This window comes from Lepidochelys olivacea (genome assembly GCF_965140295.1).
Source record: "Lepidochelys olivacea isolate rLepOli2 genome assembly, chromosome: 6".
Taxonomy (NCBI): domain Eukaryota; kingdom Metazoa; phylum Chordata; order Testudines; family Cheloniidae; genus Lepidochelys; species Lepidochelys olivacea.
In genome coordinates this window covers 36754158-36778107 of record NC_140416.1, presented here as the reverse complement: position 1 = coordinate 36778107, position 23950 = coordinate 36754158, and the positions used below count along the sequence as shown (strand labels likewise).

General features: G+C 41.1%; 1 protein-coding gene across 3 annotated transcripts; it reads left to right on the top strand.

Annotated features, from left to right (window-relative positions):
• Positions 1–894: 894 nt before the first annotated feature.
• TCP11L1 (t-complex 11 like 1) lies at positions 895–23523 on the top strand. 3 transcript variants are annotated; one of them, XM_084630598.1, is made up of 12 exons: positions 895–910; positions 2481–2555; positions 5053–5081; positions 6201–6365; positions 10631–10763; positions 11947–12067; positions 12665–12885; positions 14079–14215; positions 14688–14881; positions 17712–17893; positions 18487–18659; positions 19187–23523. In XM_084630598.1, exons 4-12 carry the CDS (start codon positions 6212–6214, stop codon positions 19405–19407), a joined length of 1536 nt encoding a protein of 511 aa, XP_084486724.1. In that variant the 5' UTR covers positions 895–910; positions 2481–2555; positions 5053–5081; positions 6201–6211; the 3' UTR covers positions 19408–23523. The 3 variants fall into 3 exon arrangements, with proteins under 3 accessions (XP_084486724.1, XP_084486723.1, XP_084486722.1); XM_084630597.1 differs by having other exon boundaries at positions 4965–5081; XM_084630596.1 differs by lacking the exon at positions 895–910 and adding an exon at positions 1641–1689 and having other exon boundaries at positions 4965–5081.
• The last annotated feature ends 427 nt before the right edge of the window (positions 23524–23950 follow it).

The window sequence follows — 23950 nt, the reverse complement described above, 5'->3', positions numbered from 1 at the left end:
ACTGAAACAGTTAAAGGGAGCTCATTTAGTGCACTGTTTGCAGGTGCAGGCTGGGCCAGGACAAATGTGGGATGAAACCCAGCTGGGGAGGAGCTGGCTGGCTACTATGCTGGGGCTGCAGGCCAAAAGGTTTCTTGGGGCAGAGGAGGCCTGGTTCCTCTCCTGCACTGACACTCTGGCAAAGGGTCAAGAGAGACCTGGAGTAAGCTCTGGTGATGAGCCCTGATTTAAAAGGGCAGGACCTAGACTCCTGGGAAGCATTCTCATTGGAGCAGGAGAAAACTTAAAGAAGGATGAAAAGCCAAGCCCTAGGAGGACAGAAGTTATTGTCAGTTTATATTTTTCAGTTGGGATTTGTTGGAGGATGCTAAAGAGGAGCCTGGTTAAGCCCTGCCAGGAAAGAAGGGTGAATCTTGAGAGGCTGTGGTACCTGAGAAGAATACAGGTACATGGTGGGCCTAGGAAGGGACGGTAGGTACCCTGCTACTAGCCTGACATAGCAAAGTCCAGGGAGGTAGCTGGAAGTAGGTCTGAATTGACTGCTCTTGCCTACTCACTACAGAGTCCCTGGGCTAGAATCCAGAGGAGGAGGGCTGCCTGGGTTCCCCTACCAGCCATAAGGGAATGTGGTTTGAAGCCCCCTGATATAAGGGGATAGGGACTCTTGAAAGCTGTAAGAGGGGACTCTAAGGACCACGGAGCCCAGAGTCAGGGGATGAAGATCCGATTTAAAGATGTCTGATTCTTGTTTGGACTCTGTTACCCCAGACGGAGGGGAACATGCTACGATGACCTGACTGCAGGGCCTTTTCAGGAGAAGAGGCAGACGGCACCAGGGCCAGAGCTGGTGGTGGTGCTGCTAGATGAGGAAAGCCGGCCGTGCCACGCAGCCACACGGAGATAGACCGTGGTAAGTACTCCGCACTCGCCCGACGACAGCTTTATAATTTGAATGCCGTAATAACCCTAACTTTTGTCACTGTTAAAATTTCTTTTCTATCCTGATCGTGTGTGTGTAAAAAGATAACCTACCCTATCCCAATCAGTTTTACAAGCCATCTACCCTAAGGGCTTTTAGTCTTCCATTATATAAGACCTTAACTGAATCAAAATAACCATAGCTTAGTTGCAAGGAAAATTATGCACTTTAAAGAATTAAGGGATCAATTTTTTAAACAGACGAAATACATTTCCTGGTCTCTATATATAGTCTTTATTCATAGCATGTCAACATCTGGCTTGTTTTCTTTTGTAAAGAAAACTTCCCTACTCTCTCACCCTCCTCTTCTGTGTCTTTGGCATGCTCCCTTTCCAAGACACTCTCCCCTCCTTAGCTGGCTCGCTCGCTCCTGCCCGCAGCCCCCTCCAGCGGCTGGTGCAGCCAGCGCCGCCCCCGGGCCTTGGCTGGCTGCAGCTCCGCAGCATCCTCCCGGCCCTGCCGCTGCTGCTGCGGCGGCGACTCCTGTTTCCCGGCTCAGAGCCATGACGCCGCCCTGCGCAAGGCTGGCCGCTCCCGGCCTTTTGCGAAGCCCCCGCACACCGTAGCCCGGCACCGGAGCGAGCAGCGGGGCCCGGCGTGCGCGGGGAGAGTGGCGGGCGCTCGCCCACTCCCTCTGCCTGCGGCTCGCTGCCGCTGCTTGGAGTCACTGGGGCTGCCGGCGCCAAGGGATTCCCCAGCCCGCCGCCCAGGTAAGCGAGGGGCGCGGAGCCTGGCCCATGCTCTGGTCCTGCGCCAGCACCCGCGCCCCTGTCCCCGCCCCGGCCGCTCCCTGTCCCCACGGGGGCTGGAGAGACACCTCACCCCCCCGCTAGGGGCTGGGGCTTTCCGCCCGCTCGCTGCCAGTGTGTGCAAGGCGGTGCCTGGGGGGAACAGGAGGCCAGCTCCGTCCCGCGTCCCTGCTGGGGGAGCAGCCCCCAGGGAAGCCCGCGCGTTGGCTTGTGGCTGGCGGGCTCGGCTCCCTGTCTGCGGAAAGGCCCCCGTGTCCCTGCTGCAGTGCTGAGTCAGGGCGCGGAGGGTAGGCCTCGCTTTCTGTCTGGTTCCTGTTGTTTTGCTTGGGGTTGAAGTTCTGGCCCTACATGTGGAGTGGGAAGCATGGTGTGTGGGGGTTGATAACTGAGGTATGCAGTGGGGGTGTGGGTAAAGCCTATTATTCCTGCCATCCTACTGTGCGTGTTTGGCTTGACTCCTTCATTCCTAATATTCTGTAGCCCAAAAGGAGTGATAATATTTCACTAGGAGGGTGGTGAAGCAATGGAATGGGTTATCTAGGGAAGTTGTGGAACCTCCATCCTTAGAGGTTTTTAATGCCTGGCTGGGATGATTTAGTTGGTGTTGGTCCTGCTTTGAGCAGGGGATTGGACTAGATGACCTCCTGAGGTCCTTTCCAACCCTAATCTTCTATGATTCTGTAAGGAACCATTAGCAAAATCATACAGTACTATAGACAAAACAAATAATTCTAGAACTTGCCTTAATTCAGTAGGTCAGCTCCAGCAGCATAGTGTGTCCCAGGGCATCATATTACAGCACTTCGTGGAAGGATTAATAAAGCAAGGTAAATGTTAACAATTTCTGCATGCTTATTTTGCCTTGGTAGTCTAGAGCCCATGATTCCCTGGCTTGTTTACTAAAGAGGAGAGCAATAGTGCTCACTACTGCTGTTACTTTATGAAGTTGTAAATCGGGTTGTCACGAGGTGGATAGGGCCTGATGCAAAGGCCATGGAAATCAAAAGACTCCCATTGAAGTCAGTGGGTTTTGGATGAGACACTTATTAAAGGGTGAGTATCATCTGTCTAACTGGGAAGTCAAGGTGCTCAGCCTGGATGGTGACTTGATTTGTGATTTTGATACTGTTGTCGCAATGAGCTACACACGAACAAATCCCAGAGCTCACATGGAGCTCATTGCAGCATTGGGACCTAAACATCTTTGCGGTTTAGAATCCCCATCTGTAAAACTGGAAATAATACTTCACAGGGGCTTTGCGACATTTATTTAACATTGTCAATATTTGCAGGACAGTTTGAGGTCCTTGAATGAAATGAGCCATGTCCATGCAAATTATTATTTTTAAGTTTAAAAGAAATTTAATATTTTAAATTTGTTATATTTCTCTCTCTAGTCAAAAGAAGGTGAAGAGAAGTCCAGTGAAACGGACTCCTTTCATTTTAATTGAATGGACTCCAATCTCTTTACAAAAGATGCAGCTAGCTGATTCAGAAGAAACATTGTTAAGCTTATTTGACCAGTGCAAACGGGAGTTGTTCTAGATACGTTCTAATAGACAATAGTAACAATCTAGTGAAAATGACTATTGAAAATTAGACACTAACCTAACAAATACTGCCTCAAATGCATAAAAGGTCTTTGATCAGATGGCATAGAAGTTCTTCAAAGCGACACTGCACAGATGAAATGTGGAGAATAATTTTTATTTTACATGTGAAACTGTGTAGCCTGGAGAGTATAACTGTTGGTCTTTTATTTTGTGGAGACTGACCGATTAGAGTACAGCCTGTAGCATAAGAAGGATGTTCTAGTAGGTTGGGAGGTAGCCCATGTCTGCCAAATCCTAGTCTGTGTTTTTGGCTCTGCCAGCGATCTGCTGTATGAACTTGAGTAAATCGCTTATTCCACTCCATGCCTCAATTTCTTCATCTGCAACATAAAGATAATACTTCCCTATATCTCAGGGTTGTTGTGTGGTTTAAATCATTAATGTTTGTGACGCACTCAGATATTGTGGTGGTGCATAAAGAGAGAGAGATTGTAATACAGCCATGCTTGCACTTCAGATTCAGAATTTCTGGAAGCCATTTTTCAAAGGAAGCGGCAGATTGGGGCTGTAGGGGAAACCACATTATGTGAATGGATAGATAGTAACAATCTAATCTGTTTGATATATTTGGGGAAATTTTGTGTCAGCACTATTTTCCAAGAAAAAGTAAATACAAATTGTTTTAAATTTTTGTCTTCCATTTGTTTAACAAGATCTACCTTATTCATCTTAGTTTTTTCTACAGCATCCATCATTGTACTCATCTTCTAGATGCCTTTTTGTCATCAGACCTCCTCCTCCTAATTGCTGCATTGTTCACTGTAGCTGTGACCCATCATTCTCCAGGCCTGAGACCCTTTGCTCTACCCTTTCTGCTCATGGTACCTTGCCATCCTTACCTTTCTCGTATACTGGGGACGTGGTGGCTCTGGAACTTGGTTGGGGCTGCTGTTGTACTATCAGAAAGAGCTCAGGTTATCCCTTGCATGCCATGGGGCAAGGAGGTTGGCGGCAGATCCATGTGGGTTACAGAACCATGTTTCAAGGATGGGACCTATTTCTTGTCTCAGTGCTCTCTGCTCATTGGTCTGTTTGCACTGGATGGAGTCCTGTACGTGGAGGTTGGATGGCTCAAGTGATTAGAAATGTGATGTAGAGATGGTCAGTGATTCCGGTGCTGGTTCAGTCACGCAGCGAGGAATGCATGCTGTAGCTTTTCCTCTCTAGGGCGCAATTTACAGATTGGGGCATGGCTGGTCTTGTGGCTAAAATGCTGGACTGGAACACAAGTGATCTGGGTTCAGTTACTGGTTCTGCCATAGGCTTCCTGTGTGACCTTACACAAGTTAAACTCTTTGTCTCACTTTTCCATTTGTAAAATGGGAATAATAATACTTCCTGCCTCGTACCCTTTATCTGTCTTGGCAATTTAGATTGTAAGTTGTTTGGGACAGAGGACCGTCTCTTACTACGTGAATGTATGTAGCACCTCGCACAATTGGGCCCTTTAGTCACTACGTAATACAAAATAATTCAAGAACTCATTGAGTTTTCCTGTTACCTCCTCTAAGATGGGGGAGGTAGGATGCACCAGGTTCAGTCTTTTAATTATTGTATAAAAAACTCAGAGCAGCTTCTTGTCTTTTTTCTGTATTACTTCCTGCTACCTTCTCATCCGTATAGGCCTATGCTCCAGTTTTCCTTTAGTAGCCTTGAGGTGATCCTGGGATGGTTTATCTTGCTGACAGCCTGACTCTTTCATCTTTTGCAGCCTGTGGTCCACAGATATTAAGTGAAAAAGTAAGTGGTGGGTTTTTTGTTTTTTATTTCCCCCCCCCATCCCCCCCATGCAGAGGATATTCTGTAAATGGGAGATGCTGGATATTTGATTTCAGAGCAATGATATATTTTTTTAAATATTTTTAGCTTTCCATTTAAGAGCTAGGTATTCTAATTATTATTACCTGAAGCCATGACCAGTGAATGGAAACTTAATATGTAGTAGCATTTTAAAGAGTAGGTACTCTTTAAAATGAAGACATGCAAATTACATACTTCAGGGGAAAAAGTGAACGTGAAATAGTTGAAGTAAAGTTATTGAATTGAGTAAAATATTTTACAAATGCTACTTTTGCAGTGTACCAAGGAAGTATTCTAAAGTGTATGTGATGTGATATTATGCTAGAAAATCCAACATTGTAATCTCCACAACTACTGTTTGTTTAAATCAGAGTTTTTTATGGTTTTTAATAAATCCTCCTAACTTCCCGGTGTGGATAAATCATGCCTCTTGTATGGAATTAAAATTTAGGAGCTAGATTCTGCATTGATTTACCTCACTATCTGCAGGTGGATCCCATTGTCTTCAGGTGGATTACACTGAGTTCTGATAATAAGTCAGTGCAGAATTTGGCTACAGTTCTGGAACATATGAGCAAAACATTTTATTACACTCCTTAGTAGGGATAATTTCTAAAATGGTAGGTTAAAAATGTAATCTACTTTTCCTCTATCTAATTCCTTTATCCTTTATCTAACTTCAAAATCCAAGTAACGTATGTGCATAAAATGCTTCGGGGTCTCTTGTCTTTTAATATATATTTTAAAAAGTCAAGCACTCATTAGCAATCTTAAAAAAACAAACCAGATATTTTGTCTCTATCATGTACATTATGGGAAGGAAACCGTTTCAGATTTTTGAGGGCTTGTGAACAAAAATATTGAGTAAATGATAATCGCATTGAAAGGATCTCCTTATTTTAAACCTTTTAAAAAAAATTAAGAGGGGGGATCTCTGATATATCTATACCTATACAGGGAATTTTTCTGATTTTGTGTTTGTTTTGCAAGGGCAGGAAGAGTATATATCCATTCAGTTCCATTCTGTTCGTGGTTTTTTTTTCTCTTCCCTAAAAAAAGAAACGTTGAAAATGTCTCAGGAACCTGATATTCCACATACAAGTGAAGAAAAATTAGGCGATTCAGAGGGTATCAAAGAGGACAGCTTGAACAACCCAGATCAGTCTATGAGAGCGAGGATACGACAAAGTTCCTCAAGTCCACACAGGTGCAACACAGCTCAATGTAAGCAAATCTGTTAAAATAAAGTACAAAAATACATTTTTTTCTTGTTGCGAAGATAAAAGTTGAGATTCCTTTAAAAGGCTCATTAGTTACTATGCAATTAACTATTGTGTAATTAATTAAATATTGTATCAATCATTAACAATTAAAAAGGAGAAGCAAACATTTTTTTTCTTTAATGTGGTTGGCTTTTCTGTCCTTTGAAACAGCCTATAGGCACCCCTCAAGCACTCCTGATCAGGCCACAGTACCAGAATAAAAACCAACAAATGTGTTTCTTCCCCAAAGTAGGTTAGGAATTCATTCCAGTTAGTTATAGGAAGTAAATTCGAGAAGTGAAAGCTGTCACTGGAAGAAGTCCTGGAATTCCGTTGTCATCAACTCATAATTTTACTGGCCTTGGTTGGTTAGGGCTTGATTCTAAAGGTGCAAATGCCCTCCATCCTTATTAAAGTCAACGTGGGTGGAAGGCGCTCATCAGCATTGTGGGATTGCCACCCTGCCTGGCTGTCCTTCCATCATAAAATCACCACCCACATCCTCCTAGAGAAGAGTTGTTCCTTCAGTTCACTTTTTGCAATTATTGGCCAAATCCTTACGTTAGCAAAACTCTTATTTAAATAAATAGGAATTTTGCATGAATAAGAGCTTCAGAATTTGGCCATTTGTCATTTTCTAAATAATTGTTTTGTGCTTTTGTATCAGGTCGATTTTGCAAAGTACAGGGATCCAAATTTAGGTCCCAAACTAGCAGGGTGTCAGAGGCACACTACACGTCCTAGGCAGCCTCTGTGTGGTCTCCTCTAGCAATTTCTAGCAAGGAGCAGCAATCAGGTTTCTTGTAGTCATTCTCCAGGTGCTGTGTTTTGTTGGGGGAGAATATGAGTGCTATTGTAGAGCACCCTGTGGAAATGGAGGCTCCCATGAACATTTGAAATAGTGTCTCTTACACCCTCCACTACTATGTGAAATCTACATCTACTTTAAACCCTATTGGTGCTGAAAGCCCACAGGCAAATAATAGAGGTCCTGTTTGTGTCTAGAGATTCCCATAAGGGAGGGGGGGAAGGAAAGCACAGGTATTAATAAACTTCAGCCCTTTGCACCTAACATTACTGTGAGCCAGAATCAGTAGAGTGGTGTATTCTACATATGTCATGTACATGCCTGTGTCTGTGATCCTAACCAAGGGCCTGCACCTGCAAATACCTATGCATCTGAGTAACTCAGTGCTTCTCAGACTTTTGTATTGATGATCCCTTTCACACCGCAAGCCTTTGAGTGCTCCCCCTTTATGAACTAAAACCACATTTAAAAAAAACATTTAACACTATTATAAAAACTGGAGGCGAAGCAGGGTTTGGGGGTGGCGGCTGACTGCTTGCGACCCCCACATAAGGGGTCACAACCCCCAATTTAAGAACTCTTGTGAGTCATCTGACTTCAGTGGGAATATTTGAGTGTCTAAAAGTATTTACAGGATCTGGCCCCAATATAGTATACTCCTTTTCTTGTTACATCATCCAATCCATCTGCTTAGTTTTCTGGAGGGTTGTAGCCTTTGGTTTATAGTTTTAATAGTTGTTTCCTTAAGTGGGAGGAACCTTCAAATGGCCCTTACCCCCCAAAAGAGGTCAAATCTAAGGGTGTGTCATCTTTTGGTTCTGCCAGTCAGTGAAGTGTACCTTAAGTCTGAAAATTAATGAAGCTTTAATGGGGCTGGAAACATTTTCAGTCCCAATGCTACAGGGCAGTGACAAACATTCTTGCCAGATCATCACGTTGTGTTAAAATTTATTGCCAGAGTATGGTCTTTCTGGTTTGGTGTTTGTTTTTAATGTAGGAGCTGGTTATGATATTACTATTGACTCTGACAAGTCTGGTATGACTAGCAAGTCCCTATAGGTAAAACAAATGAAAAAGCAAATGGGAATTTCCCTGGGTATGATTTCTGCTTATGGCTAAAGAAGCAGAATTACCCCAGATGATATTTGCAAAAGCCTGGCAACAATTATGTCTTGAGCCGTTGAATACAATGCATTTTATTATTTGTGTTTTTGTTTTTGAAAACGGTGTTAATTATTTGTTGAGCATGATGGTGTTTGGAGCTGTATCAAACACAGGAGCCATTCCCTATGGGATTTATGCTCTAAGCCCTGATATTTCAAGATGCCCTTCAGAGAGTCCAGCGTGCTGCGGTGCATGTGTGAACAAACGCAAAAGTCAAGTGTTAGGCATAGTCCTCTGCAGTGAGAGGTATCAAGTCATGAGTGCTGGGTAAAGAAGGGGCTAAGGTCAAGAGATGTGCTTAAGTGCATTTTTCAGCATACAAATGAGGTGCTTAACTATAGGTCTTTACTTCTGCTGTTTGCCAAATTATTCCTGCCTATCAGGCAAGAGCACTTTGATTTAAATGCAGAGTGAGTGCACTGCCTGTCTGCTCATGACTTCAGACTTTGCAATACTCCCCACAGGCATTGTGCAGGATCAAACCCTAGGCAGTAACATACAAGTGTCTAGAGTGCTGGGTGAAGAACTGTTTATGACAAAGTAGCACAGGTAATTCTTTATTAAATAAATGACACTTTGTATAGCAGACAGTTGGGGAAAGGCTTCTTAATGAAGGGCCTGTTCCATGTAGAAGGTTTTTACCCGCATAAACCCAATCATATAAACCTGTTCGTCGATCTAAAAAAAAAAATCTATTCCAAATTAACCCAGTGTGTGATTAGTATGGCTCAAGGAGTTTTATTTCAGTGTCGGGTGTGTGTAATCTATATATGTAATGTTTTTGCCAAAATTGGAATTGAAGCGACAGAATTATCACAATCACAGGGTGACACAGCAACCAGTCCTTGCTTTCTGTTGTTCTTTATCTTCCTCTTTCTCACTTTTCCTTCTGTCCAGCTGGGGAGAAGTCTGGCCAGCCCTCTCTTCATCTGATGGCGCTAATGATATAGTCTCTTCTCACAGATGATTGGACCGGAGAAGAGCTCTCTTCCCTTTTCTTCTCAGTTTTTGGAAGGCACATGCTTTATTACTCGGAATAGCTCGTTGAGGCCTGCTCTGTCTCTGTGCTGCTTAGCACTGACATAGGCACTGCTACTAGCACAACTTGGGCGGGGGGGATGACCGTCTCCTAAGAAGGTCAACGGCAAAGCTCCAGTTGATTTCAGGGGGTGCAGCGTTACTCCCTTAATCAGCATCTGTTATATCAGCATCGTTATCATCTTTGCCACACTTATTGCTACATGCTGCTAATGCAGTGGCACATTCTGTATCACAGCAATATCCGCTCTGGCCCACTGGTGTGTATATAAGTCAGGACAAATTTGAGCACGGACAGCTGGTGCTGTTTTCAAGGCTTGGCTTTACTACCCAGTGACCTTCCACCTCCCAATTTTCTATAGCTAGTGACCTCTTTCCTTTACTACCTAATGAAAGCTGGACCTGCTCTGTGTGGTGTCCTGCTGCACTGCTGCCTCCCATTCCTGTGTGCACTTTCTAATGCTCATGCCACTCCAAACCCCAGTCTCAGGCTACTTGCTGTGCTCTAGGACGTGGCGCAACCCATGTCCCGTTGAGTATACAGAGATGAATGGAAGGAGAAGAGCTGTGGCATCAGCACACAGGCTAGGCCTTGAAATCATTAGCAAGTTAGGAATAGCAAGACCCTGGTTTCAGGAAACGGGGCAAAGAGGTTGCTGGTTCCACTGAAAGTAGAGAAGGGAAAACTAGCTGTTTTCTTGCGTGGTGGTGGTGGTGTAAGTGCTTTACAGATACTTTGGAAGATGAGATTCCCTCCCTGCCTTGAAAAACGTATAATCCAAATGGCAGTGGGCACATGATAAATGCAGCGGAAATCTCCAGGACTGAATGGTGAGGTTGCATATGAAGCTTGTTGGCCCCACAATGTTGTTTGCATATTTTGTAGAAATGGTTTGCCCCCTTCACTGTGGGAAGGACTTCATTCTATAGCCCTAAAAGATGTGTGTTTTAAGGAGGGACTTGATGCAGCAGAGGTCACAGGCATGTTGGGGCCTAGTTGATGGCTGATTGGAGCACAACAATGCTGTTGACGAGTCCCTTTGGGGTGGGAGAGAAAACAGCCTCATCAGATCTATGACGTCGAGGGCATCCTCAGCTGGGTTTGTCTACTAGCTCTCATCCCCTTTGTACTGGCCGACTGGCGGAACGGTGGAGGAGGATCTTACCTCCAGCTTTTGAAAGAATAATGAAATGTCATATATTTGTTAATGTTACAGCTAGTTCCCCTCGGCTTGTGTCGATGGAAGAGCTGATGGAAACAGCGAAAGGAGTTTCTAATATGGCATTAGCACATGAAATTGTAGTCAATGGAGGCTTCCAGATTAAACCAGCTGAATTACCAGAAGGCAGGTAAGATGGTTACTGATAGAAATAAATAGCAGTTTATATCAATCCTTTGGATGTAAGAGTGGAATATGAAGATACGTTTGGGGAAAAATTCCATGGAAAGAATTGTAATGTGTTTTCTTAGCTTTGTAATGTTTCTTAGCTTTTCACCACTTCTTCATTCTAGCACCACTATTTTACTCTTCTGTATTCTTTAACATCCTCTTCCTTTGTAGTAACTCTCTAAGGTTGACTCTTGGGCCTGATCTACACTAGAAAATTTGGTCAAATTAACTATGTGGGTTGGGTGTGTGAAAAATCCTGAGCCAACATAAGTCCCCATTTAGATAGCGCTAGGTTGACAGAATAATTCTTCTGTCAACCCAGCTACTGACTCTCAGGGAGGTGAATTGCCATTACACCAATGGGAGAACCCCTCCTGTCGGCACAGGTAGTGTCTGGACTGAAGCTCTGTAGCGTTTGAAGTGTAGACATACCCTTAGGTTGCTCTCGGAACAAATGGTTACTGCTTTCAGGAGCTGCCTGAACTTCAGTGGTTAATGGAGTAAGAATTCCAAGGTAGCCCCAGGCATCTTCAAAAAAGGATCAAGGCCACATTCAGATCTGGTATGAACATATACGGCTTTAGTAAAGTTGCACAATTAAATCAGAACATTTGAACTTGTAACTTGTTGTTGAAGTAATGGGATTATCTACACTAAGTCTGAATTTGGCCATCCAATTTAGTAAAAAATATCTTAATGCCCATGTATTTTGACAAACGGTGAGTTGTGCTCAGTGATGAAGGAAGTACCTCACTGCTATCACATTCTGGTTTCACTTTTGAAAATTTTACCCAGAGGACTTGCACTGCTTCTAGGAAGTTAAATGGGTTACGTATTGCTAAGAAACACAGATGTTGTTCGTGTGTAGACAAAATAAATTATGATTTTGTGATTTGTCTTCTCTTTATAGATTACTTTTAGAAGTGTCATTTTCTGGATACTTTTAAGGGTCTTGTTTTTGTTTTTTGTTTTTCGCCTACTCTGCATGTATCTTTTCAGCTGTGAAGTCAGCCATTCCAAATCATTCCAGTTTTTATACTCTTGTGCCTGATTAAAATGGCAGTTTTCTCCTCTAAACTCTCTAATTCATTACATGTAAGATACTAACTGTCATCTTTTGATATTGTTGTGTTTACCAACAGCCTGGAGAAAACCGTAAAAGAGATTGTACACAAAGCTTTTTGGGATTGTCTGGAAGCCCAGTTAAGCGAAGATCCACCAACATACGATCATTCAATTAAACTTGTGGGGGAGATTAAAGAGGTAAGAATGTGTGATATCAGAAGTAATTTACAGAGATTACGTGGCACAAATATACAAACTGTATGCCATCGCTGTATAACAACTGTGTGTAAAGTTCTCTGTAGAAGTCTAGACAATAACTTTATCTATAAGCTGCATGCATATATGGGGGGAAAAGTAATCCAATGTGAAAGCAAGAAATGCCGAGTCATGTTAGATGAAGGGAAGGTTGCAGGTTATGTTACTTTAATAATTCTGAGATTGCAGTAGCAAAATGTGACAGGTGCTAATGAAGCACAAATAATCAGAGGCTAGGTTTTGCGCTGCATACATGTGTGCCCTTCCTCCCACCACTGAAAAAACCCTCCCTGTTCCAAAGAGTTTACAATCTGAATAACACTAATACTGTATAGAATGCAGGAAAACTATGATTTAAAAAATATATCGTGTAATTTTTGTGACCCTATGTTTTGAACAACTATTAAGATGTCATCTGCCATAGAAATCCAGTATGAATTTGGTTGTTAATTCAGACCATTATTCAGTTCCTTTGTAAGATGGTGAAACAATGATGTTTGTTGTGAAAAACTAACAAAATGAAAATTTGTTTTCTTTCAGACTCTTCTATCTTTCTTATTGCCTGGTCATACTAGATTAAGAAATCAGATGACTGAAGTTCTGGATCTAGATCTGATAAAGCAGGAGGCAGTGAATGGGGCCCTGGATATTTCTAAGCTGGCACAATTCATCATTGGAATGATGGGGACCCTTTGTGCTCCAGTTAGAGATGAGGAAATTAAGAAACTGAAAGACATTCATGAAATAGTCCCACTATTCAGGTACTGGAATGATGTTAAGGAATTGCAAGGAATCAGACTGTGGGTCACTTATTTCAAATTTGCTTGTAGATCCTTGTTAAAGATCCAAATTTTATCTGTGCATGCTGGTAGCATATAAAGTCTGCTAGCAAAAATTTCTTTCTGGAAAAATATAAAGCAAGCAGAGGGGGGAAATTATAAAGAAGAAAATTCCAGCAGCTATTAGCAAGGACCCTTTTGGTTCTGGTGGACTGAAGGTATTTGTTTGTACCTTTGTGTAATTGGAAACAATCATTTTCTGAAATGCCATATTTAGGTGAGAGGATCTTTCCCTGGATACTGGGAGACCGTCTTAAGAAAAAGCATGAATTCCTTGTTCACTTTCCTTTCTGCTGATACATTAAATAAATTAGAAAATAACGTTCACTCAGCTTTACGGTCTTCTTCAGACAATTCCTCCCTCATCTCTCCCCCTCCACCTCCTTTCTCATATGTAATAAAAGAATGTATTACAGGTGTTTAAAAGTGGAAAGCATATAGGGCCTGGATATGTCAGATGCCATTTTCTGTTTTGTTACTATCTCATTTAAATAAATTGTGCAAGTTATCAACAGTTTTAGGGAATTTTGTTAACTGTCATCAGTAGCGTATTGAGCCATTTGTGTGTCTTGCCTGACTAAGGCATTTCCTAACTTTGTAGTCTCCAATAGTAAGGATTTCCTTAGAGGAGAACATCTTTTTTTTCTTTTTTTAAATGGAAATGTTTACACCTAAGTAGACATTGGAGTTAATTTCTTCCATGACCTTTTCACTTTTATTTAGCTCCCTCGCAGAGTATACATGCACAGGTTGACAGAGGTCCGAGTATACACATGTATAGCGATAAGCCTTGTGTTAGGCTGAGAACTAAGTCTTTCCTAAATTCAGCATGTGGTGACACATGTCCCAAGAGAACTGATCTGTGAAAAGGACTCTAGTACATTCTTAGAAGTTTCTTTACAGGCGAGCAAGCTTCGTTACCCTGGCAATCTCTCCCAACACTTCAAGCTCCATGTCAATACTTATCATGCTTTTTTAGTGTTCTTAATAGCTCATTTCCTTGGACAATCTATGCTAAGTAAATCTTGCAAACTGTACATTTTAAACATGTGCAACCCTGCTTGAAAAAATGACATCTTTCTTTTCTTTTTCTTTTTCTTTTTTTTTTTTTTCAGAGCAATTTTCTCTGTATTAAACTTAATGAAAATGGACATGGCTAACTTTGCTGTCAGTAGCATTAGGCCGCATTTAATGCAACAATCTGTTGAATACGAAAGAGAGAAGTTTCAGAGGATTTTTGAGAAACAGCCAAGTATGACTTTTTTTTCCCCTCTTCTGAATTATGTGCCTTTGCATGTTGGTGTCACAAACGCAAAACAATCCACCAAAATAAGTATTTTGTTACATTGCTCCATGATGCAAATAGAGATACCTCTGGTCCGTAGGCTTCAATTCAAGAAATTTACTGGTACAACAATTCTGCATTTAAAACAAACCCAGACCTGGGATATCCATGTAATATATGGCACTATAAATCAGCATCAACATGCTAGTCTGTAGTACTGCCAGATTAATTTGTGGTTTCCATCCACAAGGTTCTCTGTGTTCAATCTGCGTTGGTGTCCTCCAGAAGTTCTGAATCATAAAGTAAATAAAATGCATCTCAGTAACTAGCACCATGGGTATTAGGAGAGCCTAGTAGTGGTGGTATTTGAAAACTATTCATGGGGGGGAAAAAAGATAACTCCTGAAAGTAAGATTTTTACCAAACTGCTTTCTTTCAGATTCTCTAGACTTTGTCACCGACTGGCTGCAAGAAGCATCAGATGATCTTGCCAATTTGAGGTGTAAAAATCCACCTTCCCCGGGTGTTGGTGCTGCAACTAGTGGAGTTCCTGTATTGTGTCCTGCTGCTGTACAGAATTGGGCCTATCTAAAGCTGCTTAAGTGGGATCATGTGCACAGGCCTTTCCCAGAAGTAGGTATTTAAGAGAAGATGTAGCTTCTTTTATTTAATTTTCTACACAGTGTTTGGTGAAAAATCAGAAATCATTTGGATCTATAACCTTGTTCTTGACATAAAATACTAAAAGATTTAGGATTTAACTGGAACTCTTGCAACTCTTTTAATAGGATAACAACATTCTGAATTTTTTTTATTTTTCTTCAAAACTGAAGTTTAACTGAAGGTGAGGGAGTGTAATCTACTGTATAGAGGAGGGGTGGCCAACCTGAGCCTGAGAAGAAACCAGAATTTACCAATGTACATTGCCAAAGAGCCACAGTAATACGTCAGCAGTCCCGCTCTCAGCGCCTCCTGCCCACAGGCAGCCCTGTCGATCAGCTCCTCCCTGCACCTCCCGATTAGCTGTTTCATGGCGTGCAGGAGGCTTGGGAGGTGGGCAGGGGGAGGAGTTAGGGCATGGCAGGCTCGGGGCGGAAAGGGCTGGAGTGGGGGCAGGGCCTGTGGCAGAGCCAGGGGTTGAGCCGTGAGCCCCCCCCGGCACACTGGAAAGTTGGTGCCTGTAGCTCCAGCCCCAGGGTCGGTGCCTAGACAAGGAGCCGCATATTAACGTCTGAAGAGCCGCATGTGGCTCCGGAGCCACGGGTTGGCCATCTCTGGTATAGAGCACTGGACTGGGAATCTGGAGATTTGGTTCTGTTCCTGGCTCTGTGTCACTGCACGAGTCATTTCCTTTTCTGGGCCTTTCATTTCCCTCCCACCATTTTTCTGTCTTATCTATTTAGACTGTAAACTCTTCAGGACCGGGATAGTCTAATACTTTGCACAGTGCCCAGCACAGGAGTGTTCCAATCTCAGTGGGACCCCTTGATGCTACTGTAATACAAATCATAATGTATTCTTTTTCTCAGGTTACTTCTTTAATAGGTGATCCTTTAGGGAGTTCCATTATGAATTTTCTGTGTATGATTTTGTAATTTTCTGTGGGTTATGTATGTATATATCACTCTCAAACACTGTCACATGGTCTCTCACTACAGTGGTTCATAAACTGCATTATGTTATGTGAGTTGCAGCAACTGTAAAGAAAAAAGATGCTAAGAGTTCTTCCTGCATGACTGAGCAGATGTTTTGATTACTAATGTCTGGTTTTATGCATGCAATATGTCTCCGTTTAACTATCTCTTTGTGTAGGAGGCTCATAGCATAAATCTCAGGGTTTAGGATTTCGCAGTAGAAGAATTGTCTTTCTGTCTTGATATCTTTAATCAATTGTCTCTTACCTTCTTATATTTAAGACCTGGACAGCTAGTTCATTGCTGGGAAGATTCTGAACCCAAACCTCTGAATTTAAACTAGATTGACAACCTTCAGGTTATTGTAGAAGCAGTGCAGCTAGATTCTGTTGTACCACTGTAAACCTAGAGAGAGAGATTCCATTAACTTTGACCATTGTATTCAGTTTGGAGGAGGAGAAGCATAAGGGATATGACATGTCAAGAACTGACATCGAGTTAAGTAATCAAACAGCTGTTTGCCCACCCAGGATGAACTCTCTACAAAATCTTTCCCCTTTATGGTGGTTATTACTTGTATCTTATGAACCATCTAATGTATTTCCCTATAACTCTGTTTTGAGAGGGAGGGACGTGTGAGAGACTTCAGAAAACTAACATTCACAACTGATCTACAAAAGTTTACATTGTTCACTATAAATTATGATTGGTGTAATGTGATCCATTAATTGATAACTCTCATGCTTTATTTTGAATGTAGTAACCCAATAAGTTTTTTAACTTTTTATCTCAAAAGGAGAATATTTTTATTCGTTTGTCTTGAAACAAATCCATCTGTAATAGAAGCGGAGTAATTCAAAGTTGAAACATCAGCATTTTTAAAAAACACTCTTCTTTTTGTGAATTGAATTAGTGCTCATGAAAGTGCGGGACTGAAAACATTAGATAGTGAAGCCCCAGGCATTGTGCAAGTTTACCAACACAGCTCTGTTAAATCACCTTGGTTCTCACCTACTAATCCCTGATACTCCACTTCTGGAGCGCAAACTGCCTATCATGCTGAGTTTTAATAAACTTAAATGGTGGTATTTGGGATGGAAACAAATGTCCTCTGAGCACTAAGATGAGACCTTTACTGAGACTTAACCTTGGGTCTGCCTTAGGGTAAAAAGCATATAATGGATCCAAACATCTTCAGTCCATAAACCAGCCACTAACTAACCAGTGTAGAAAGATTTCTCCCATAGGAAGGTTATTCTATAATTGTTCATTGTGGATTTGTTGCACTGTCCACCATTAGAGGGAAAATATCAGATTAAATGGACCATATTTGACTAGACTGATTGTGTAATTAGGTGTTGGAAATAAAAGACTGGTGCACTATCCCACTGCAACACCAATCCCTTGAAGGGTCCTAGAGAGAGGAATCTCTAGTAATTATCTAACTTTAACCATAGTAAAAGCTTTTAATTTGAAGAGGACTGTTTTCTGAGTATTGCATCTTTTTGCTATATATTAACAGTGCCATTGAATTATACTGCTATCTGGGAATCTGGTTTGAGGAGCAAATTGGGAAATCTTGTAGGAGAAGCAAATGGAGAATGTTTCCTCTCTGGGCTTCCAAACTTGCTGCTTACAGATTTTACTCAGTGTGGCGTTGGTGCCATTGGCCCACCCTTCAGATGAATGGAATACTGATACAATTTTGAAGTCAGTGTACTAACGGAATTCAGTTTTCAGAATAATCTTCATTATGTTACCTGGCCTCATAATTTCATCTTCACTATACTTTGTTATCCCAGTATTTTGATTTTACTCTGTCTTTGCAGACATTGTTAATGGACCACACCCGCTTTCAGGAAATGCAGCTGGAGCTGGAACAGCTCACCTTGACGGGTGCTATCCTCCTGGTCATGTTCAATGTAGCAGGTGCAGTGCTTTCCAATCTGCCAGGGTTTGCTGACAAAATCAAAACCATTATAAAGGTGTTGTTGACGGGAATGCACCTTCCGTGAGTATCTGAATGACTCCTACCTAGCATCTCTCACCTATGCTATGTTCAATAGTGGAAGTGGTGTTCAGTGGCTTAATTTTGTTGTGATCCTAGTGAGTATTGATTGCATGGGCTTCTCTTACTCTCTTGACTTCAAGAAACTTAGGAGAGGATAGAAGGGACAAGCAATTAGAATGGAGGGCTTTCGCTCACACAAGTATACAAAGCTAGCAGTTTTTCCTAAGGAAATTAACCACCTTATTCCTTTCCTCCCCATCTGACATTCCTGTGGCAAACAATTCATTTGTTGTCATTACTGTCTTTCATGTGAAGTCTTCTACCAAGTCCACAGCTTCATGTTGGCAATTAACCAAGCTTCATAGCTTGGACCAGTCTCCCTCCATCCTTCACAAAATTGTTTGTTCTGTACATACGTGCAGACACCTGTAGGTTTAGGATGACTGCCATAGACAGTGGTGGTGAGAGGAACAAGTGTTTTGTTTATATATAGACAGATCAAATCAATATAATTGGACTGATCGTAAAGAGTCAAAATAAATGACTAAGCAACAATCCTTAAGGAATGGTTTACTCCTTTGTGTTCTCTCTAGCTCCTTTAATCTGAGTGAATCTTTGGCTACTGTTGGTGAGAAGGTCTGTGCTGAAGTTAGTAGCTGTCTTTCCCAACATGGATTCATGCCATTGACAACTGAGAAAGAGATTGTGCTTAAAGGACAGATCCAGACATTGGGAAATTCTGACAACACTATATGCAAATTGATAGGTAATCTTGGAGTGTATATGCAGTGTTCTCAAGCATGCTTTTTACTTTTGCTACTAGTAAACCCATTGAATAACCTGTTTTGTATGATTGATTTATTTATTTATTTAATAACACTTGCTTCTGATGTATGGTGAGCCACTAGACAAAGTTGAGTGCCTTACCTTGACCTCTTGGGCAGCTCAACAACTCCGAAAATCAGGTCAGAATTTTCAAATGTAGTTGCCCAAGTTCCAGCTGTAGAAGTGATCTATTCCTAAACTTGGATCTTCACTGAACTGCCCCACCGCCTGCATCACCAAGTGTACTGCCTGAAGTGATGATTATTTAAACGATCTTTTTGGACAGTAAAACATAATGTTGGGAGTCTATGCTCAGAGGAGTCTCTGGATTGAAGTACATAACACAGGGTGTTCTCACCAATTCTTTTTAATGTGGGTTTGGGTTTTTTTTGGTAGTGCACCATGGAGGAAGATCACATGCATTGTTGTTTTGTATTTAAAAGTACATTGGTCGTTTTTTTTTTCCAGATTCACGAATTCAGGAATTTTTGGAGAGCTATCTGGCTTCTGGTCATCAGAAATCATTTCCTGCTATTCCTGGGGGATTAGGGCCTATTCAAAGAGAGATGGAAGAAATTGCTGTCAAGTACGTTCGCCTTGTCAACTATAACAAGATGGTGTTTAGCCCTTACTATGATGTGATCCTCAGCAAACTACTGAATAAGGAAGAATCCCAATTGTTAGGGTAGTCAGAAGAATCATACCAGTTTGTATGTTATCTAGATAGTGTTAATTTTGTCTGCTAACAAAATTGCAATTAACTTGGCTTTGGAAAATGGCATTCCATTAAAACATAGTTTTATTACTGTAACTCAATAGCACTGATTCTGAAGGGGAAAATTATGTATAAGTTGGAATAGGTGCTTTGAATTAAATGGTAAATAGATTAATTTTTAGCACAAGTATTCATGCTGAGGATATGTTTGTTAATTTTATGGCTGTAGTTTTTGCTACTTGAGCAGATGTTAGATAAGACTAAACAATTGTACAAACAGACTGCATTTTTAAATTGCTGATTTTGTGGGGGGCTTTTTGTAGCATTCTAACTCTCCAATTTACCATGAAGTTAGTGTGTGCGTTCATCTAGAGAAGATTAGCCAAGGTCTGTTCCATACTGAGTGATTTGGCCTTCTGAAATCCTATTTTAACAACTGAAGAAATAGTTTAAAATTTGAGATGTAAGAAACTTGAATAATGGTAGTTAAGAGCAGGTCCAAACATTGCATTTTATTGTAATAATATAAGGCTACTAGTCTTTCTGCTAATCACATTTTTTCTATGGCAATTTTTGGTCTCTCTCTGCAAATAAGTTACCAAAAACATGATATAATTATATTTTGTAGTGAATTTTCTGGTTATCAAATAATGCTCTTCTTCTATGTACAGTGTTACAAGGGTGACAGTCTATAAGATTGCAGCTGAATTTCTCTGTAAAACTTTCAGATGGGCCAAGAGAAATGTTTTGAAAAGAGTGGCATTTCTTGCCTTTCGTTTGCTGGTAGTTTACTCCTTTTTATGTGAAATACTAAAGTAAACATTTTCAGAAGATGGATAAAGACTTGTGCATTGAATTTCAGGCTTGAGGAAATTTCCTCATTTTTTTCCCCTAAGACTGTGTGGCTTACGAGACAATTGTATATGCTCATAGTTTCAGAAATATCACTGAAATTGAAACATACCAAGAATTCCTTAATATTTTAAGCAGTGACTTTAAAAGGTATAGTAGGAAATGAACTATTTAAAGTCATGGGAAAATATTTAGTGTTTTAGATGCTTTTTCACTTTTTACAGATGTTCTTGAACTCTTGAAATATTTTAGATTGAGAAGATAACTAGCAAGATGTCCTCTAAATGCACTCTGAAGGATTTCTGATCTTAGTAATTCATAAAATATTGAAATTTAAACTTTTCTTGGAAGTAAATATAAGGTTTAGGACAGTTAAAAGCAAAATTGAAACTTTCTTCAGCTGATAGAGCCCATCCAGTTTTGGGTAAGAAATGGTTGCCAAAGTTCTTAGCATCTCAGGTAATATAAGATGAAAGGAGCTCATGTTAATAAATGATAGGCTGGTACCTTGTCCTAAGAGTTTTGGGGCAGTGGGGTGGGGGTGTGCTATGACAAAAATAGAATATTTACTGTATTCTAAAATGAAGAATTTAAAAGGTGGCCTCTTTTGAAACTATTGATTAATAAAATAATGAATGTGACAGACTAGTCAACCAGTCTAACATGATGGTGATAGGAAGGGAGGTACCCTGGAGTACTTATTCTAATGCTTACACTTCCCTTTGCATTTTGAAATTTCAGTAGTTCCTAGGGCTTGAATTGAGATCAGATGTACGGCTCTAACAGTTTCCTGCTCTATGGGGAAGATGGAATAAAATAACAGTAGCTTTACTTGCTTGATGTGTCCCCACATTGGCGTATTAAATCAATCTCAAACTTCGGTTGAAACAAAGCTTACCTCATTTTTATGATTACAAAACTAATGACAATATTAGAAAACCATTTTTCTTTGTTGGATGGTTCTTTTGGCTGAACTCCTGAAAATATATATTTTGAACATTCTTTAGTAAATTGAAAATAAGTAGCTTAAGCTCAAAAGTTTGTCTAGCACCATTGTTTGGATTGTCTCTGTTCTATTCTACTCTCTGTCTCACTGATGTGCCTCAGTCCCTTTGTTCTGTCTGTGGCACATAATAGTCTAGTCTTCTCTGTGTTGTAATACTTTGGCCTAATTTCGGTCTTTGGGTTTAGTGTGCAGGTATTGGTGGCCTGCGATATGCAAGAATACAGACTAGATGACTCTGGCCTTCAAACTCTATACTTTCTATATATAGAAGTTACTGAGGGCTATTAGAGAGAAGCATTTCTTGCTCTTGTCCTCAAGCCTTGGTACTACATTTCTCTATACCTTTGCGTAGTGTCAGTGTGATCTTAACTCTTTTGTGTATTAGCAGTGGATGCTTTAAACCTATTACAGCAGCTGGTGCTCTTGAATTATAATAGCCCAAATGCTGTTGCAGCTCCCAATATTACCTTTTTGTGTAACCTATGTTTTGGTTTTCACCTGAACAATTCCTGTGAGAGATGGTTAGAAAACAAACTACTCTGCTTGTGATATTCTTGTTAATGGGATCTAAGTGTACAGGTCCTAAATTGCTGCTCTTTGTTTATATTTCAGCAGTGCCCATATTGTCCATAAATGCAGTGATTTACAATCTTAAAAATAACAGTGCTGGGGAAAAGGATACAACCTACAAAGTGATCAGTACCTTTTGCTAGTACCACTACATCCATTTTTGTTTGATATGGGTGCAGTGGTATGGGATAGGGAGGAGGGACATAGCTGAACTGTTCAAGATTTGTTTTTTTAAATTGAATTTTTGTTTTCATTTTCACACTCCTCTGTACATCCTAGTTCTCAGGTCATCAGCACAATTTCTAGCCCAGTTTTATAGATTCAAGTTCAGTGAAAGCTCCCAAACTTCTGGCTATTTAATCACTCAAAAGGTTTGAGGGTAATTTCAAGGTAGGAACAAGCCAGAGACTGATGCCAAAATGAGAAGTAAGGGTCATGAGCTGATATGATGTGAAATTGAGGATTAAGGCTAACATTTTCAAACCTGGTTCTTGTGTGCTCAGCACTCCTGAAAATAAAACTACTTAGACACCTACACCAAAGATTTTCAGATCTGGGTGGTTACGTGAGGAATAAACATAGCAGATGAGTGGTGACTGGCACCATTCCCTCTCAGCCCCATATGGCTTTTGTGGGTGAGCTTTATTTATGTTGTGCTATAGAAGGCCTGGTCTACACTGTGTGTGTGGGGGGAGGAGGGGAGAGGAGGAATTGACCTAAGATACGTTGACTTCAGCTATGCTATTCTCTTAGCTGAAGTTGTGTATCTTAGGTTGACTTACCTCACGGCACGGGGTCAACTGCTGCCGCTTCCCTGTTGACTCTGCCTCTCGCAGCGGTGGAGTACAGGAGTTGATGGCAGAGCAATTGGGGAATTTATCATGTCTACACTAGATGTGATAAATCTATCCCTGATAGATCAATCACTACCCACTGATCTGATGGGTAGTGTAGACGTACCCTAAGTGTTTGGGAAATCCTGCACAAAGTTCCAGACTTCAACTTCAGTAGCTCCCAGAAAAACTACTTGATTGCAGTGGAAGAGTGGTTTCCCCTACCAGCTTTGTTTAAAAATACATTGAATCTGTTCTGGCTTTCTTACTACATTTATCACTGTGATAACTGCTTACTTAGAAACCCACCCACAAGCTTAATGCTAAAACAAGCCTATAGAAACAATCGCTCATGAGCAGAGACTGCATGTGCTTAGCATCCATTGAGTAAATGCTGCAATAAGTACAATGTCAGGATGGGTGATTCACTGTATGGATAAGCAATAGTCAAATACCAAATTGTCTGGATAAATGTGTACGTGCTTAATGTAGGAGATCATCACCCCCAAAGCTGCAAAGTCCAGATGGCCACAAGTGCCAGCTCCTGCTTACTGTTCCCAACACACACCAGGGCATGCTGCTCATTGGTCAGTACAGTAAGTCCTGTTTTTCTCAATATTGTGTTTTGTTCCTAAAGCTTTATTGACATTTTCTGTAAAAGCTAGCTGGGCAGCAGGCACATTTGGTTGAGTGTGGGGTACTGCATTAACCAAGAACCAGTGACTCCATGTTTGGGCTTTGTCAGTCTTGCAGATAGTGTAAGTTGCTGCTGTGTTATGTTTATTTTGGGCATTTGTTACTTACTACTAAACTTTTTTTTTAAATGTTACTGTGTCACATTTTGGTTACTTTCCCCAGGTGTTCTGATTGATTGTTCGATGACAAGCTAAACTGAAAAATCTTCTGATAAAAAATAAGTTCAGATAAGTGTGGCAATGTAAGCACTCAAGCCAGCAACTAGAACCTGATTCAACTTCTTTGTGCTGCTTCACACAACCACATTTGCTCCCCATTCTAGGATTCTGTGCCAAACAGATCAGGGGCTACCTCTGTAAATATCCCCCTCTACACTTTACCTTCTCTCCTGTCAAATGAAATTATGCTTTTGCAGGTTACTAAGCAATTCAACTTGCACAATGTGAAGAATACACTTTACTGGCTGAGTACGTCCACCTCTTCAAATCTCACTGGCACCCCTAAACTACAGTTCTCCACATCAATGGTTGGAATTTAAGTTTGTCTTATGTAGTAAGAGC

Excerpts from the sequence above, each read along its gene's own strand:
- TCP11L1 (XM_084630598.1), top strand. The coding sequence starts at position 6,212 with ATGTCTCAGGAACCTGATATTCCACATACAAGTGAAGAAAAATTAGGC. Across the intron at positions 10,764-11,946 it reads GCTGAATTACCAGAAGGCAG|CCTGGAGAAAACCGTAAAAG; the intron begins GTAAGATGGTTA and ends GTTTACCAACAG. Across the intron at positions 12,068-12,664 it reads TTGTGGGGGAGATTAAAGAG|ACTCTTCTATCTTTCTTATT; the intron begins GTAAGAATGTGT and ends GTTTTCTTTCAG.